Source organism: Musa acuminata, chromosome BXJ3-4 (assembly GCF_036884655.1).
Source record: "Musa acuminata AAA Group cultivar baxijiao chromosome BXJ3-4, Cavendish_Baxijiao_AAA, whole genome shotgun sequence".
In the NCBI taxonomy this organism is placed as follows: Eukaryota; Viridiplantae; Streptophyta; class Magnoliopsida; order Zingiberales; family Musaceae; genus Musa; species Musa acuminata.
Window position 1 is genome coordinate 43,260,229 of NC_088352.1, and position 18,883 is coordinate 43,279,111.

Genomic DNA, 18,883 nt, shown 5'->3' on the forward strand with positions numbered 1-18,883 from the left:
ACCACCAAGTGTGTTCTCCAGATTCAGCTCATGAAGTGGATAAGTGGCAAGGAACATAGCATTTGGTAGGGCAGAGACACGGAGCCACCAGAGACCATGTGCAGCACCTCCATGAAGATGTTGAAAGCTAAGTGGTCCCAATGAACTTTTGTGGTTCCACATGGACTCTATTAAAATTCCAACATCTACTTCCTTGTCTTTGGTAGATTTTTAGATGCTTTGGAGGTTATTTCCACTGCTCATAGAACAATTTGAAGATGTCTATCCATTAGTAGGTCTCTTGATGCTATTGTTGGACCATATTTTCTTTCATGCTCTCCAAGTCTATCTAATACCTTTCAAAATACTTCCTTAAATCCTTGCTAATTGACAATTAATTGAAGTTATCACATGAACATATTTATAAGCTGCTTGGATATATATATTTTAGTCTTTGATTTCTTGGATCATTTGTGTTCTTCTTGTGAGCCTTTTGCATAACTGCTATCGACATGTGTATCACTTTCAAGTTATGTAAGAGTCAAGTAAATAAGCAGATTACATAGATTAACGTCAAAGAAGATTGTGTGTGACATCACAGATTGATATACTAAGTTTATTATCTGTAGGGGAACATTACATCAGAAGATGTACAAAGCCATGAACAGGAGAGGTGGTGGTGGTGGATCATGTCCTCTCACAACTCTCCAGGCCCTACAACTCTCATCATCATCTCGCATTAGACTGAAATGGCTAATGCGGATAGCACTCGACAACGGTCATGCATGGATGGATCAGCCGATCAGCAGCAGGCGTAGAACTCCACCAGCTCGTCGATGGACTCGGGCGGCGGCTCAGCGTTCTCGAGCATCCAGAGGAGGTGCTCAAACAGCACGACCTCGCAATCGACGACGACCTTTCCACCGTCTGGGTTAACGGATCGCTGCGCGAGGACCTGGAAGAGAGGGTGGCCGACGAGGTCGGAACTGATTAGGTATCGCCGGCGGGACTTACCGACGTAGACAGGGTGGAGGTCGGTCGGAGAGTTCTCGTCGTCGTGGGACCGCACCGCCGCAGAGGGGCTGCCTGCGTGGAGGCGGCTGCGGGAATGCCATCTCTTCAGCATGCATTTGAGCTTGCCGAGCTTCCCTGCCATTTGCTTGACATGCATGCAATATATATAGAGTTGTCTGAATACGAGAAAGAGAGAGGAAGGAGAGAGGAAGACTCCTCCCTGTATATATAGAGATCTTAGAGATGAATGGGGCTAAGTCTTCATGTGCACCCACATCAGAGTTGTGGTTGCATGCACATATCCTTCCAAAATGCTTCACCTTTCACAAGATGGACCAGCTTGATCAAGTAAATGGAATTATTCCATCTGTTGGGAGATGTAACTATTGTCCCTGACATTCTATTTTCTCTGACTGATGTGTATGGGCCATATTTTGTTTCTTCCTTTATAATACTGATAAAATGTGATTTTGTCTTGTTTGTGCAATCCAGATGTTTGCTAATTCTCTTAGATGAATTCAAAGGTTACTTGCCTTAATATTAATGTTATGAAAGCATCATAGTAGAGGATAAGATAAGGATTAACTTTGTTGTTGTCATGTATCAGGAGTTCTTCCCACGTTCATACATGTTAGTGGTTGGAACAGCAGTTTCCTCAGGTTTGCAACGATCGTGCAATATTTTTATGTGCATAATTTATGCCATTTGTTTTGATTGTATATAATATAAGACGAGAGTAGGAGGACAGTAGGATAGTCATCTGGATGGGTTTCTTTTCCGGTATGCCTACCGCAAGCCATTGGGAAGATAGAAGGATTCGAAGATAATTCAATCCAGGGGAAAACTTTCGAGGTGGGAACTCTAACGACAACCGTAGTCACCGTACTCCGGTGCGTCCGAGCTCCTACTAGTCACGCTTACCGATCACCACAAGGATGAAGCCGACGGAAATTGATGAGAAAACGCCTTAAAATCTTTGTTAACATCACTGGCGGTCACCGTGCTGCCGTTGCTGTGGGAGGTCTGATCACCTTCCGAAATGTTTACTACCTTCTGCTGGGACTATAAAATGAGGCGAATTTTGTCCCTTTTTATTTACTTTTGGTATTAAGGTGCCCTTTTCTTCTTCTTCTTTTTTCAAAAAAAATTCATTCCTTTCCTAATTTATAATTTTTCTTTGATAAGATAATCAAAACATTACTTGTTTAGACGTTAGGTTCATCGATCTAACGATTTAAACAAATTATTATTGTGTTATGAATCAGTTCAATCACTCGTCTAGAAGATTTAAATTATCGGTTATCGTATATTTGAATAAGTTTAAAATAATTTTTAGCGCACCCGTAAATTTATTTAAAAATATTTACTAAACCAATTAGGATACATATTTAAAATCCTATATAATTTTCATTGGGTTCCGATTTCATTTATCTTAGTTATAGTGTTTTAAATAGATTTATAATATTCTAGTTGAGATGCCAAAATCATAGGGTAGGTGACGACCCTACATTTGTTGTTTTGCTTAGAGATAACCTTTTCTTCTTCTGAGTTTGATCACTCTTATTGTTTACTAATGTTAATGTAATCTCAACAATTAAACAATGTCGATGACGACGAGACAAAGCACGATAACGCCTCCGACGCTGTCAATTTAATTACTTAATTAGCGGCATTAACATCATCTGGTCTCGGCCTTAATCACAAATCATTTGATTGCAGGAATCAAATCTTCCCACGTTAGGAACATCAAGACAGGAGCAGCAGCATGTTCTAATCACATTGCCATTATGGATAAGTCAAACAAATATACGAATAATTGATGCAGATGCCTTTCCTCCTTGTTCTCGAAGTTAATGGATGAATGACATGCATGTAATTAAACATTATCGAGAGCTTTGCATCTTACAGTTTAATCCGCTTTAGCTCTTCAGCTCTGACTTTTGGATTAGAGGAAGATGGGCTTATTAGGGAATATATTAGAAGCCTATGGGCCATAAATAGGGGCTTATATATAGGTGGTTGAGAGTGCGGTATAATGTGAGCCCATTTATGGCCCAATATTTACTTGTGGTTCTGAAATGGGTAGCAGGTGCACAGCTCGTGACATACATCGAGATTCGTGCGATTAGGATATTATGATGATGATAAGAATGGGGAAGACGGCGTGCCCTTGCGTATCACAGCTCTCGCAGCGCCGCCGTGGCCCGCGCCCAATGTCGACCGCGGGGAGCCGCATCGCTTCCTTCCTCGGCGGCGCCGCCGCCCGATTCGGGAAGGTGCCCTGGCGGGAGATCCGGGAGGAGGCCTTCGACCGTGCCGTCCTCGTCCTCAAGGCCGCCTGCTTCGTCCACGTCGTCAACACCTACGTCGTCGGCGTCGCCTTCGTGAGTCCCTCCTCGACCGTCTCCCTCTCGCCGTATTTTTTTGCGCTTGTCTTCGTCACCGTCCACTTGGCTTATTGGGTGGCAGGTGCGCGGCCCGAGTATGCTGCCCACCATCAATCTCACCGGCGACGTCGTTGCCGTGGAGCGCGTCTCGCCGCGCTGGGGATCTCTGGCCGTTGGGGACGTGGTCATCCTCTTGTCGCCGGAGAATCCGAGGAAGACCGTCGCCAAGCGGGTGCTGGGGCTCGAGGGCGACGCCGTCACGTTCCTCGTCGATCCCGCTCGCGGGAGCGCGTCTCAGACAGTCGTGGTGGGTATAAAGTTGCGATTTTTATGGGTTTCTCCTTGAACTTTAGTGTTTAAAGCCATGAATTTTACTGGGTTTTACTGTTTTTCTGCCCAGGGGTTTTGTCATTTGGGTACAAAGATCTAATTTTTTAGGTGGTGCTCGTGTATCTGCTGCAGGTACCGGGAGGCCATGTATGGGTGCAGGGAGATAACATATATTCTTCAAGAGATTCGAGGCAATTCGGTCCTGTACCTTACGGGCTTATCCAAGGGAGAGCTTTTTGTAAGGTGAGCGCTACAAATGATCTGTCCTACCCAAAGTTATTGATGGTTTTTCAGGTTAACTATATTAGGCTAGAAATGGCTTTGTTAAGTCTGTAGTATATTCGTTGCTTTATCTGGTTGGATTTGAGATTTTATCAGCATGCTAATTAACTTATGTTTGGTATAATCGTTGACTAAATTTCCTTGTTCACTTGTCCGTTGATGCAGAATCGATTTCATTTATGCTTTATAAAGGAGATATTCAAGGAAATGATCACACTAGACTCGCAAGAACTCATTTTTTAGTAGTTTGCCGAGATGTCACACAAACAATCATTTAGTAAATATTTCAATCTTCCTTTAAATGATTGAAGTGTAAAATAGGATAGGAATGGGAACACTTTTCCTAGTAAGGGGTTTTATCATTTCAGAACTAACTTGGTCTATTATCATACTACATTCTAACTTGGTAATTGTTAACCATATATTATAGAATATTTTCATTGAGTTAGTGCCAAATCTCATCGGTTAAGTAGGGACACGATTAATGACCATATTATGTACCTTTGGAACAAACATAAAGATTGAAATGTAATGTAGCCATATTCAATGGACCTTTCTTCTTTCGTGGACCACTTATCATAGACAGGATGGATTTCTTATTGTTGTCCATGGTATTTTGTGTTTCCTAAGATGGATTGCTGAATCAGGTTTATATCATTGTAACAATGGCAAGCCATAAACAAATCTGGTCTAAAATGGTCTAACAGTTGAAGAATAATAACTTTGCTTGATGCCTAAGTATGAAACTTGGGCATATATTGAGAAGAGGAAATTCTTGGATGTTAAAAGCAGACTGAACCTAATGCAAACACCTGAGTTATTCCAACATAGGGTGCCAATAGTTAACATACTTATTGTTGTAGCAGTTAACATACTGTAAGTGAAGTGGTAGGATATGAGGAGTTGATAAATTTTTTGCTCATAACATAATGGTTTGAATTTTAAATATGACCACTGCTTTGTTTTGTCTCATATTGAGTTGCATAGTGAATCTTGTAGTGGTGATATTATTCTCATTAGCAAGTCTTCATCTATTTGGGCTGAAGATATGATATCTTTAAACATAATATCATGAGTATGAAAAGAAACTGTTACAGGTTGTACAAACATGGATTTAATCACTAGAATCTTGATTTTCCTCTGCCATCCTCTGCATTCTGCACTCAAGACTTATTGAATTTGCACCCAAAATCTTTGTTAATGTTAGGTCTGGCCACCTGAAGCTGTTGGATTGATTGGACAAAAGTTGTAACTGGCTAACTGCACAAAGGTATATGTGAACTATTTCTTTAAGGAAACCATTGTTCCAGCATATTACCTTCATTGTGCCTTACTATTTCTGCACTTGAAGGCCCAAATTGTTAAATATGATTTCTCTATTTTGGTTTTGATGTTGGTCTTCATGACCAGAATTTGTTATCTGAAAGTAGACGGGGAAGAACTTTTGGTGTTTCAATGCTTTTCTCAACTTGGTAGATAGTTGTGGTATTCATTCAATAAACAAAATCAGCATTGAAAAAGACACTATATACTTGATTTTCTCTGGTGAACAGAATGATATCCTCCTCTGAAACCCACTTTTTTTTATTCTTGGAGAGATGGGGTTGACGGATATACTGTCAATCTTTCCAAATAGAAATTTATTATGTACAACAGCCTTTCACATTCATAAGCATTGGAGCTATGATCTGAACCAGCTCCCTCGAAAGAGTTACTTTGGTAACTTTGGTGGCTTATGACTGGCTATATTGCTTTCTCTGACAAAGTTGTTTTGTGTATACATTTATTAATAAATGTTATGATCAGCATAGATCATTAATTTTGTTATTTTTCACTCATATGTATATGATTTTTTATTAAATTATTCAGCCATCTTTTTCTTGGTTGATTTTGTATTATTTTCTCATTTTTCTTGGTTGTTGTTGAGATGAAAAAGAAATATTTTTATTTATAAAAGGTTAGGTATTGTTTCGATAGAGGATAAGATAAGAGAAAATCGTTTAAGATGATATGAACATGTGCTTAGGAGACCTCTGAATATAATAGTGAAAAGAAATGAAATAATTAATGTTAATGGTACGAAGAAAGATAGAGGAAGATCTAAAAAGATTTTAATAGAGACTATAAATAAAAATCGAAGTACTCTGAACTAAAATAAATATATGATTTTTTTTATAAATTTCAATGACGGTAAAAAATCCATGTAGCTGATCCTAAATAGTTGGGACTTACAATTTTATTGTTGTTGTTGTTATTGTTATTATTATTGTTGTATACAGTTAACTCAAATGGGGGATTGAGAGGGACAAGAGGAAGAGGTGACTCATGGTATAGTACAGTAGGGAGAAAGTAACGTGTAAGATGAAGATAGGAAATAGTGGATAAGGGTGTTTTGATCGATCTATGAACATGATTGTAATTTTATCCTTCAAGTTATAGTCTATCTGTCATATTCTTTTCCCAATCTTTACATATTACATGAAAAAACTTCTGATGTTTTTTCTTAATTGCATTTGTTTGTACTTGATATCTGACTAACATCTCATGGCAGTATTTAGAATAGACACCTTGATATCTGGTTAGACAAGTGATTGATTTGCTCTTTCTTTCTTCAGTTGTGACAAACAAACATGGTTGCAGCCGCTGTTAGTTGAGAGCTTTACCAACAGTTTGTTGGATCTGTGAAGGTTGCCTCATTTGTTCTTAAGATTGCCGATAGAGTTACAGACGATTAATTAGCAACTTGGTTTTCTGTGAATTGTCAGAGAGAGGTGGTGAGTGTTTGTATACTTGCAAGTTAAAGTTTACTTGGATTCAGTTGATTGATACTTTCAAAAATATTCTAATTAATCATTTGTTCTCTGCAAACTAGCTTCTGCATCTTCTATTCATGGTTCTCAAGCTTTATTCTACTACTAGCTTATAGATCATGAAAAATGTGGCAGTAGAAGTCTCACCATAAGATGTAACTGATTGGTATTTTATGGATCTGAACAAGCATACTTTTGGCAAATACTGCTTTAAATTGGTACTGCCAATTTGATGGAATACCAAAATTGATATCAGATATATATTTTAATTATTTGAAAAGTTGGGAACATGTAGTTTGCTCCCTTGCAGCTTCCACTTGCTAATCATTTGAGTAAGAATCTGCTTCACTGTATTATACTATTGATGTAACTGACCATACCATAAACCATGAACACCCTTCTTGTATCTTCCATGGAGCAGGAAGATTACAAATTGCCACAACCATTGAACCTTGATTTGCTACCCACTTAATTGCTTAGTGGTTTTGACAAATATCTTCTATAAAGATTTGTTATGCTGAACACCCAAACATAGGAAACGACATTGCCAAAGGAATCCAACATTAGATGCAACACATTCTAGTATCAAGCAGAATCCGAATGCAGTTCAATTCTCATCAGTAACCATTAAGGTTTGTCTACCCATTGTTGTGGTCACATTCACATTCCAGCTTTGTGGCTATGGAATATAGCAAGAACACCTCGCAAACATGAGGAAATAGTTTTCAGGAAAAGTAAAACCTTATATCATAATTTGTGTTTTTTGGTATTTACTACTTTCTTAAAATTAAGGAGCTTTTAAGGCCTAATAATGGCCTTCGAACCGGCCGAGTTGCGGCCCTGTGTTGTTGTCTTTTGACCCGTCCCAACTCGGCCGAGTTGCGGCGAAGATGTGAGACTGGCGGGAACAATTATGGGCGAATCTCGATCGGACGGTCTAATCTTCCATCGGGTCTGATGAGATAACATCAGCCGTCCGATGTGAGATGTTGATGATATATATATATATATATATGAGCCTTCTCCTCCTTTTCTCTCTCTGCCCATCACATCATCGTCTCAGGCGAAGCGATGGTTGAACCCGTCAAGAAATCCAGCGATCTCGATCGGTCATCCTCCCTTCTACGATGGATTCGAAGGTAATGCTTTCCATTTCTGCATCGTCTCAGGCTACGTTGCTTGTGAATGGGTTTCATTTGTGAAAATTGGTATAATTTTCTACATCAACGAACCTTGATTGGATCTTTGTTCGTCATCTTCTCAAACGAAAGGGCGAAGTAGTGTTCGAAATGAGCATCTCGAAAAGGGTTTGAGAGTGGAACAACAGGTAGCTTTTGGATCTCCAGAACCCAAGAAATCTTCTCTCGAATGACGACTGAACCTGACGAATTTGTGCCTATCAAGATTTTTAACATTAGTTCTTCAGGAGTTGTTTCTTCCCGTCTTTCTGTTATTGTGTGTGAGATTTAGTTAGATGGATCACAATGGCATGTCATGGTGATATGGTTCTTGGCACTGATCGAGCTGAAGAATCTGATCTCACCAAAATTGATGGGGCGCCAAGTCGTCCAGGGAAATCTTTAGGGAATGTGGATTTGGTGAGGAATTGATGGTTCTTGATCACCCTTGCTGATCGAATAACAAGTGGAGGGCCCTTATGATAAAGATTTTTTTTGGTTGATCATTAATCCCAAAAAACCTTAAACCCTTTGGAAAAGATTCGGTGAAATATTTTAAATTAAATATTGGGTAAAATAGGGTTTAATATTGTGAAAGAAAATTTGAGAAAAGTATTTGATTTCAGATTCTCGAAGTCATCTCTTACTAATGAGAAGGGAATTTACAACTGCAATAGTTCATGAGGAGGGACCTTAAGATAAAAAAATTTTGATTGGTTGATCATTAGTATCAAAAGCTTACTCTTAGGAAAGGATTGGGTGAAATATTTTATTGGGTGAAACAAGGATCCTAATTCATGAGGTGTTCTGATATTCCGAAAGAAGACTTTGAGAAAGGATTCAATGTATTTATTAGCTTTGGGTGAAATATTTTTAATTAAATATGATGGTGAAATGAGGACTGTAATTCATCATCTATTCTAATATATGAAATAAAATTAAACCATCACATTCCTCATTTCACCATCACATTATTCAAATCCTTCTTTTTAATTATTTGAATACATTCCTCATTTCACCATCACATTATTCAAATCCTCGAATTCTTCTCTTTCATATGAGATTGGAGTTTGCAGCAGAAAGCTTTAATTCTTCTGTTGAGGTAGGGAGAAAGTGCAATGCTGAAGTTAAAGATGAAGTAGATGTTGACAAAGAACATTGATGAAAATATGAATTATGATCACAAGGAATTGCTGACAGTGGAATAGTGCCAATGGGGACTTGATGTAAGAATGTTTTTGAGTGTTGTAAGGAGGTGAAGGTTTGTGGTCTTAGGTTGGGACTATGATGATGGCACATGCCATTGATTTGTTGCAAGAAAGTAATGTTCCATTTCTAAGTATTTGCATGAAATTTATGATAAGTTGAGGGTGTTACCTTGTCATCTCTACTCGGTATTATTGTGCTCTTTGTTGGATAGAGAATTGTGTATGGCATTTCCACTGCAGATGTTGATTTATTTGAAGAGAATCAGAATCATGTCTGTGACACTGAGAGTTATCCAATTTATTTTATTGTTTTTATCCGATTTACCTGCTTAATTTTTTTAAAGTTAAATATATTTGTCTAAGGGAGAGCATTTAAATTAATTATTTATATTTCAAATTAGTTATCAATTGGCCTATTAGCTCAGTTGGTTAGAGCGTTGTGCTAATAACGCGAAGGTCGCAGGTTCGAGACCTGCATGGGCCATATATAAAATGTTTTTAATAAAAGTTTATTTAGAGCACTTTCTTATTATTCATTAAATATTTATTTTAAATATAAAAAAATATTATTTTATTTATTAAAGTGCACCATAAAATTTGAAAATTTATATTTATATTATATATAAAATGTTTTTAATATATATAAAATGCATGGGCCATATATAAAATGTTTTTAATAAAAGTTTATTTAGAGCACTTTCTTATTATTCATTAAATATTTATTTTAAATATAAAAAAAATATTATTTTATTTATTAAAGTGCACCATAAAATTTGAAAATTTATATTTATATTATTTTATTTTTTTCATCATCTATATTATTTTTGTTTGCTAAAGTGTATGTGTCATCATTTACTGCAATTTATCTTATTTTCTTTTAAAAGAATTATTAGCTTGTTCAGATGGGCCATAAAGTATAGAAAAAATATCATTTAGGGAAATTTTATTTTCTTTTAATTTTTTTTACATTATGTATCGTGTTTTAGCTTACGCTTTATGAAAAAAACATATTATTTTGTTCATGAAGTGCTGCACCTAATTCCACCAATTGGCCAACAAAGAGTTGGTTTATGGAAAGTAGGTATCTTTGTCAGTCTTCAAACTCTTCTATATATTTAAAATGATCATCCAATCTATCACACCCAAAATTTAATGTTCCAGAAGTATTGAATAAAAGACATGTTCCAATCATTGTTCTTCTGGTTATAGTCATCTTAAAATAGAAGTGTGTTAGCTTCCATTTATCAGAATTGCTGATAGATCAATGATATTGAATTCTGACTCAGCTTTGTTAATGTGAATAGCCACTGTTTTGGCCATATCTTTATCAACATGAAAAGAAAACAAAGGGTATGACAGTATTGCTTTGCTCCATTTTAGTTCTCCATTTGTCATGTTATGGTTCTCAAAATCTTGTGCTGCAAATGACAGCTTCGTTGATCAACAGATACTGTTTTGTCCACATTTTTATGAACATGAAAGAAAAAAGTAGGTTTTCTGCTTTTGGTTCCATTTTTGGTTCTCCATTTTATAATTTGAGAATCTGTAGTAACAATAAAGAAAATCCTTACAGAATTCTCTCTCTCTCTCTCTCTCTCTCTCGCTGTGCCATGTATATGACATGTTCTTCATCCTAAATATGCCCAGTAAATGTAATGCTTACAGATTCATTCATAACTAGCTCTTAAGACAATAATCTCTTTATTGTATGCAGTTTAATTAGATGCCATTGTCCAAATCAGGAAATAGAATGTAGAGGAAACACTAAAATTTGCTGCGATAAATATACTATTACCAAAAATTTTGCAAAAGAAGATAATGGAAACAACATTAGAGAAATAAATAATGTTGCCTTGATCTGGATTTTTTTTTTTTTTGCTGCATTTTCGCACCCTCAGAATTCAACCAATTAATAGTAGAATTCCACAAAATTAAAACAAACCGTCTTTTTGCAAGTTATTGCAGCAGAAAAAACAACTCAGGATTTGGATTCCTAGTGCACAGTGACATGGACGCTTGCATTTATCAATCCTTCCATAGATCTGCGAACTCATCAGCCTCTAATGGGTTGGAGAGCTCATGCAACTTTCTCCTCTTCTTGGCCTTCACCTTCTTCGAATACTTTCCAGCTTTCTTCTTCTTCTCTAGTGCACGGATCTAGTTGCAGAACGAAGCAACTCAGTGAATACCAAGCAAAACTATGATATAAGAATTGGAACAGATTTAGATAGCTTAAAGTTCAGACCTCTACTAAGAAAAAGTAAAAACACAAACCTAAGAAGCCACAATGAAAACCAAAACAAGATGGACTGAAGGCAATTTTCCTGATGTGGTTGGTATCATTTTGGTGATTATGAGCATCTATATTTCTTGATATAAATAAGGAACTAATTATCTACATATACAACATGCTAGTCAGTCGGTTCTACATATAGAAAGCTAATAATAACAGAAGATTCAGGAACCAAAATATATCGTGGTATCGTTAAATCCAGAAGGGGCAAATTTAGCACGGTAGTAAAAAGATTGTCCAATGTCTTCCATGAGAACTTAAAAAATTAATGCAAAAGACAAGTAGAAAACTCGTGTTTCAAATGTTCTATTGCAACAATTAGGTAAGATATTTCAATGAGATCACCATTAAAGGGGAACAAAATTTTTATTTAGGAATTACATAATTGATCACCAACAAGAAACGTAGCTGCTATATTAGACTATGACAATGACATGAAGCAAGGATATTATAATGGGAGACACCAACGAACCATGACTCGCAAAGAAATGGGTTTAAAAAACAAAGGTCATTATTCTTTTGGGTGAAAGAAGTGAAAATTTCAGAATATTCTTATTTAATTTCTCGGAACTATTTCCTAGTTTAGCCATGATAGCACAAAACTATAATCCAGATGAGGGGAAAGAATTCTGATGTTGGATTTTCCTCAAAATTTTCGGACATATTCAGCAAAGAAACATGAAGAACAAGTAGTTTTACCACAAGGCAAGGGTGAAAACAATAACTACCTGATTCGGTGAAATGTAGAATGGGTTTTCATAAAATGTTGGACCACCAAAACTGCTGCCAAATATCTTGATTGGGTTCAAACAAAATCTTGGGCCAACCTGCTTCCAATCATTGTCATGTCATCACTGATGAAAATATGCAAGTTCTGTTGCATACTTTAAAACATAAAAGCAATTATATACCTCCACAAGTGTCAATTTGTCCAGACCTCCACGATCGACCTTATCTGTCTCATTATGAGGTACAGAAATCTGCGTGTAAAAAGGGGGCAAAAAAACATATAACCTTCTGCAGGCCAAAGTCACTCAAATCTTGTAGCTTAAATAAAGCTTTAAAGAAAGTGTTCCATTTGCCATTGCATATGAATTTACATATTACAACTAAGATATAGTAGTTAGCCACCTGTGTTTTATAGAATTTAGAATGACCAGCTTGATATGAGCATTTTACAGTTTTGTTACTACCACTTAAATTAGAATAAAGCCATAAATCACACCAAAATTTAAATACTACAAACAGGACCATCCAATGGCAACAAGTACATCGAACAAACTAAATTATCTAAATAATATCAGATAAAGGAATGCAACTATAATGTAGATACCTAGATTAAACAATAATGTTAGAATTGCCACCAAATAAGGTAACCTTCTCTGGATAGTATATCATAAATCAACTAATAGCTTCATTAATAAACAAAAATATTTAAGTTGGTGTACAGAAGAAGGTTTTGTACTAACAGAAAAACATTTTCTAGGAGAAGATAATTAAGCAACGCTTCATCGTGGAATAGCTGTGTCAATCTAAAACCAACTATCAATATAGATTGCAAGAGGATGTTAACATTGTCGTAAGTGCATAAACCATAATGGAAATGTCTTAAGGTCTCCTATATATCCCCATTACAACGTATTACCTGGTAATTGCGAAACCAAATGTGACCATCCACAATTGAAAAGACAAAGACATGGTCATGGAAAGGTTTTACTTTTCTCTGGTCCTTTGGGGTACCAAATATCTGCAATTAAAATAAAATACCATCAAGATAACAAAAATAGAGAAGTAATTTATCAACAACAAAAACAAAATTAAACGACCACAATTGTCAGAAGAAACAAAATCACTATAGAATATAATTCCTTGCAGCTTATAACAAGCAGAACTCAAACAAAAAATTCCAACTACTTCTCCATATTGTGCTACACTCTCCATAATGTGCTCCTAAGTTATATCTATGGCCATCTCTCCTCGACCAATTTTTGGAAATTTTCTACATATTAAGTATCATGAAAATGATCCTCTTTTCCTGCTGAATACAAGGTTATAGCAAACTCTTAGTACAGAACCACCACAGTTTGATGTGCTCTAAGTATTGACCAATATCATTATGATTTCATAAAGAAATGTCTCCACCAATCGATTATCATTAACATGAGAGTAATTTTTGTAGCACTGTCACTTGGATGCATGATCAGTAGGATAGGACTCTTGACCATTCTTGGAGCTACAAAGCTTAACAGTAGCTTCACGGAGAAATAGAACAAAACCATACGTACAGTCTGAAACAGAAATAGCGATACAACTCAAACAGTACCAAGTTACAACATTAGCAACGAGATATATAACCATCCACTATATACAGATGAGTAGCAGTTGAAAATGGCAGCTGCTCTATCTATCCTTAAGCACACAAAAGTTTTCATTCAGCTACATGCAAATTTCTTGGTAAAAAAAAAAAGCTACATGGATACAAGAAACATTTTCTGCCATCAATTAGAGTGTGCTCTAAATCACATATTTATAAATCTCACAGTATGTAAAGGCAAGAAGACAGTAAAATATGGGCTGTCCAAAATTAAAAAAGTTCCATCAGAAGAAACAAAGCAAACCTGCACTATCATTTCCTTGATAAGCTTCCAGCGAGGTTCTTTGTCAAAATTCGAGGTAAATGTCAAAAGTGGGCGTGAACCTTTCAAATGATTTCCGGTAAGCTTCAGCTCCTCCATTGTATGAACTTCAAGAAAGACGAAAGAGATTTGTAAAAGTCCATAGCAAAATGATCATATGACATAAAATAAAAAGTAGATGTTTAGAGGTTTTACATAAATTATCAGTAAGGATTATAAGAGATCAGTGTCTGTTTACCAGCATTAACCAAGAACTTCACTGAAGGTCCACTTGGACACTTCACCATCCAAAGATAGAGATCTTTCTGCTTTCTGCACTGGCATATATGAATAAAGCAGAAATTAGATAGGAAATACTGCAAGTGTGATAAAAGGAAATAGAATGATGATCCTAAATGTATTTCATGTTTAATGAGAAAATACAATAATTAAAAAAGAAACTTGAACACAAGGTATATTAAAGAAACAGAACCAACTTCTATCCACAATAGGCTATATACAGAAAAATATGACAATGGTCAGCCATTAACATGGAAATGTTGTTATTTATAAAAGACAAAGAGTGAGATCCAGATCCAGTCAACTTAGACTGTGCTCCTTATTTTCTTCTTTAACAAATGCAACACGATTCAGCAAGCAGGAATTGTATACAATTCTAGATTGGTAACATGGTTGCTCATATAAGCGGATAATCAAGGTCTGAAATGAGGTATTAGTAACACACTATATATCATTAAATCTTTGGGCGGACAGTTCAGGAGCAGAATTGACAGGTTTATAAAGTTGCTGAATGTGATATGGCTTCTACCTCAAAAAACAAGCAGCTGGAACAGTTCCTAAGCTCAATCAACTCATTGAGAGTAGCCCCCTTGCTCTCTTTGGACTCCACCTTGCTGTCTTTCTTGCAGTGAGGCAAGAGGGACACCACGTTCAACATCAAATGCCGATACCTTTCAGCACCATCATGCCGAATTAACAAAAGCTCGTATAAATACACAGTAACTTCGACAAACAAAGAAGCGAACGTAACAGTTTACCTATACGTTATGCGGCGTGAGCATGTGACAAGGACCTTCTCTCTGTTCCTAAAGACTGGAGAACTATTCTGCTTCTCAGGAACACCATCCTTCCATCCTAAAAGGGTGCGCTTGGGTCTCTCTTGGGCTACTTCCTCCTTGGGAGCTTCAGATGCCTCAGCGTGCTTACGCTTCTTCCCCATATAAACTGAACTGGCATGCGCAAATACAATCAATAAGATCAAAGCAGAACAAAAAGGGAAAGCAAACAAGGGGGGAAAAATCATTCACCTACAATCTCTAATTTTGATATAACATGAACGAATAGGTGAACAACGACATAGATCAAAAAGCGGAACCGCTCGCATATGAGAAAAGGTGGATCAAAGAACAAAAACAAATTCGAATTTTCCTTTTAAGCAATATGTCTACAAGTCCTTGCCGAGTTCGTCAATGACACAGGAATCACACGAAAGACCACGCTTCTGCGGACCAAGAACATACCGGACGAAGCGTCAATTAGGTCTTCTTCGTCGAGAAGAAGATGGAGAAGCACCCGATCACCAACCAACCGATTAGGGTTTCGGGGAGCTTTAACGACGGAAGTCTGGCGCGACTCGAGAGAGAACGAGCGAGAGAGAATTGAAATAGGGGTTAGGGTTTTGGGAAGCGAATCTTGAGGCAATCGGATGGCCTTCGATGAACCTCAGGAACCGGTTTATTGGGCCCTCGGGCCAACTTAATGGGCTGCAAGTTCTTTGCGCTGAGAAATTTCTATAATATTTTCATTTTTTTCATTTTTTAATTTCAATCTAAAACTTTTGCATTGTCAATCCTTTTACAGTTTCAATATTGTATATTTGTTTTTCTAAATTTTATTGTCAGCGAGACGAACACTTTGAATCCTTGTCAGATTTCTTGTTTGGTCTTCAGATATGGTTCACAGGGCAACACTCCTGCCACCTTGCATCCACATCTCTCACTTCAGTAATCCTCCGTAAGTTTTCAATATGATTTTATATGATAGTAGTGACTGTGAAGGTTTGACCAGATGCTCACAAATGCACAGCAACTTTGAACTCTTCTTCTACGCCCGTGAGCGTACACTTAGCTGTATGTGATACAGCACCAATTGTATCAGCTTCCATGGGTTCGAGTGTACCCATGGATTTAAGAGCATGATCCACATTATTTCCACCTCTGATAGTGTTTTCCACGTTGCGTTCTCCAGCTAGATGTGAGCTAATTCCTTTAGCTTTCCAATGGATTTGTAGCAGACCAGTCTCTTTCTTGCTGCTATCTCACATTCTTGAACTTTTTTCTGGGTTGACCACCAGCCAAGCATGCAGCATTGAATAAGAAATCTGAACAGGTTTTAACATATTTGTCTCTCTTTTCATGCAACTAAATCCAACTGAAATCTTTCTTTGGATCAGCTCACAGTCTTATTCTTTGGGCAGATGGAACATGAAAACAGCGGCTCTGCGAAATGCTTCATTGTCTCCATCATCGTGAGCGAGCACCGCCCACCTGAATCCGAACCTGTCGTTTCCCCACACTTTGTTCTGGTTGATGACACCCCATCAATGATCGATGGATCTTTGATCCTTAGTACTGGCCTGCAGGTATATATATATCCATGGTGATGTTTAAGTCCTCACATCCCACCTCCTACTACTCCCACAAATCGAGCTCCTTCATGGCTTGGTTCAGAAGCTATGGCCGGGCTGATGACAGCATCGATGCGGCCGCCCTCCAAGCCCGCCGGGCCACCGCGCGCCGCATGGCCGTCATCGGCGTTTCGGCCCTCATCCTGATCGCCGTTGTTGTGGCAGCAACGGTCTCCGCGGCCAGTCGCAGGTCCGACGATCGCGGCCCTGACGACACTGGTAACACGTTCTCTTCGTCCATCAAGGCCGCCTGCGGCGCCACATTGTACCAGGAGCAGTGCGTCCGCTCCCTTGGCCCGTTGGCCAACGGCAGCACGCTCGACCCGGTGAAGATCTTCCAGCTGGCCGTGCAAATCACCCTCGACGAGCTTTCGAAGGTTTCCGCCGCTCTCGACTCTGTCGCGCTTAACGAGTCCCTCGACAGTTACACTGCTGCCGCTCTTACCGAATGCAAGGACCTCATGGGGTTCGCCATCGACCACCTCAACGACACCTTGTCTGTCACCAACTTCACGGCCAAAGACACCGTCGATGACCTCAAGACATGGCTGAGCGCCGCCATTACAGATCAGTACACGTGCATCGAAGACATGGAGGGCGCCTTACCGGCTGTCAAGACTGTTGTAGTTGAAAGCCTGGCGAACTCCACCAAGTTCGCAAGCAATGCGCTTGCGATCTTCAACGAGTTCACCAATTTCTTCAGACGCTTCAAGCTGCGAAGACTGATGAGCTTTTCGAACGACGATCGGGATGCGTTTCCTGCGTGGCTGTCGTCGAAAGACCGTAAGCTGCTCTGGAGCACTGACGTGCGGAAGGACGCGGACATCGTCGTCGCGAAAGACAGCTCGGGCAGGTACAAGACCATCAAGGCTGCACTGGCGGCGGTGCCAAAGAAGAGCAGAAAGAGGACCGTGATTTACGTGAAGAAGGGGGTGTACAAGGAGAATGTCAAGGTCGGCAAGACCTTGTGGAACGTCATGATGGTCGGCGATGGCAAGACGGCGACCATCATCACCGGAAGCCGCAACGTCGTCGACGGAACGCCTACGTTCCAGACGGCAACTTTGGGTACGCAAGCATATACTAATGTGTAGTCCAAACTTCGATTCACACTTATTCTTTTGGCTTGCGCAGCCGTGTTCGGGAAGGGATTCATAGCTCGAGACATGGGAATCCGGAACACGGCCGGGGCGGTGAAGCACCAGGCGGTGGCCATGATGTCGAAGTCGGACCAGTCGGTGTTCTACCTCTGCTCCTTCGACGCGTTCCAGGACACGCTGTACTCGCACTCTCTCCGGCAGTTCTTCCAGGAATGCGACATCACCGGCACCGTCGACTTCATCTTCGGCAACGCGGCCGTCGTCTACCAGAGGTGCAACATTCTCCCGAGGGCCCCCATGGCGGGGCAGCCGGACACCATCACCGCCCAGGGCAGGGTCGACCCGAACCAGAACACCGGCATCTCCATCCACAGCTGCAGCATCAAGCCCAACGGGAACGTCGCGGGAGTGAGAATATACCTCGGCCGGCCATGGAAGCCGTACGCGGTGACGGTGTACATGAAGTCGGCGATGGCGGGGATCATCGATCCCAAGGGGTGGCTGCCGTGGAGCGGGAACTCGGCGCCGGACACCATCTTCTACTCCGAGTACCGAAACACCGGGCCGGGGTCGTCCACCAAGAACAGAGTCAAGTGGAAGGGGGTGAAAACTATGACGGCAGCGCAAGCTAACGAGTTCACAGTAACTCCGTTCGTTGGTGGCAATTTGTGGCTACCAAAAACCGGAGTTCCCTTCACCCTTGGCATGTGAGGTTCGACATTGTTGTCTACATGTCGAGTGTATGTGTCTTTTTTCCAATGGTCTCATTCAAGGACATATCATTGTTCTTATTAGTGTTGTTATATATTTGATAGAAAGCTTTATTTGACTCACGAAGAACAGATGATCGATAAGAAGATTGCTCATTTATACCAAAGAATTTGAGATGTTCTGTGGCTACTAATGGTGTCATGCGCACACTGTAGCAGCAAAGATGGATCACAGAAGTGGCATCAGATGGGGCCAACACCAACATCTTT

The 18,883-nt window shown here is 39.2% G+C and overlaps 4 protein-coding genes and 1 non-coding gene across 7 annotated transcripts; 3 read left to right on the forward strand and 2 right to left on the reverse strand.

Moving 5' to 3' along the window:
• Positions 1-503: 503 nt before the first annotated feature.
• Positions 504-1,328, reverse strand: LOC103982851 (auxin-responsive protein SAUR78-like). Its single transcript, XM_065148735.1, has one exon. It carries the CDS (start codon positions 1,148-1,150, stop codon positions 782-784), a length of 369 nt encoding a protein of 122 aa, XP_065004807.1. The 5' UTR covers positions 1,151-1,328; the 3' UTR covers positions 504-781.
• A 1,800-nt stretch (positions 1,329-3,128) lies between these two features.
• LOC135636742 (mitochondrial ATP-independent inner membrane protease subunit 1a-like) lies at positions 3,129-6,860 on the forward strand. Of its 2 annotated transcripts, XM_065148733.1 has the most exons (5): positions 3,129-3,377; positions 3,463-3,687; positions 3,843-3,953; positions 5,200-5,262; positions 6,608-6,860. In XM_065148733.1, exons 1-4 carry the CDS (start codon positions 3,129-3,131, stop codon positions 5,242-5,244), a joined length of 630 nt encoding a protein of 209 aa, XP_065004805.1. In that variant the 3' UTR covers positions 5,245-5,262; positions 6,608-6,860. The 2 variants fall into 2 exon arrangements, with proteins under 2 accessions (XP_065004805.1, XP_065004806.1); XM_065148734.1 differs by lacking the exon at positions 5,200-5,262.
• Positions 6,861-9,598: 2,738 nt separating this feature from the next.
• Positions 9,599-9,672, forward strand: TRNAI-AAU (transfer RNA isoleucine (anticodon AAU)). Its single transcript has one exon. It is a non-coding gene; the product is annotated as a tRNA-Ile (tRNA).
• A 1,346-nt stretch (positions 9,673-11,018) lies between these two features.
• Positions 11,019-15,775, reverse strand: LOC103982849 (ribosome biogenesis protein BRX1 homolog 1). Of its 2 annotated transcripts, none has more exons than XM_018824510.2 (9): positions 15,638-15,775; positions 15,155-15,341; positions 14,926-15,067; positions 14,356-14,434; positions 14,100-14,224; positions 13,127-13,228; positions 12,393-12,461; positions 12,210-12,308; positions 11,019-11,345 (listed from the first exon to the last, which is right to left on the reverse strand). In XM_018824510.2, exons 2-9 carry the CDS (start codon positions 15,334-15,336, stop codon positions 11,214-11,216), a joined length of 930 nt encoding a protein of 309 aa, XP_018680055.2. In that variant the 5' UTR covers positions 15,337-15,341; positions 15,638-15,775; the 3' UTR covers positions 11,019-11,213. The 2 variants fall into 2 exon arrangements, with proteins under 2 accessions (XP_018680055.2, XP_009398172.2); XM_009399897.3 differs by having other exon boundaries at positions 15,155-15,346.
• Positions 15,776-16,771: 996 nt separating this feature from the next.
• LOC103983460 (probable pectinesterase/pectinesterase inhibitor 46) lies at positions 16,772-18,721 on the forward strand. Its single transcript, XM_009400673.3, has 2 exons — positions 16,772-17,871; positions 17,938-18,721. The coding sequence occupies exons 1-2, from the start codon at positions 16,773-16,775 to the stop codon at positions 18,612-18,614; spliced, it is 1,776 nt and encodes a 591-aa protein (XP_009398948.3). The 5' UTR covers position 16,772; the 3' UTR covers positions 18,615-18,721.
• The last annotated feature ends 162 nt before the right edge of the window (positions 18,722-18,883 follow it).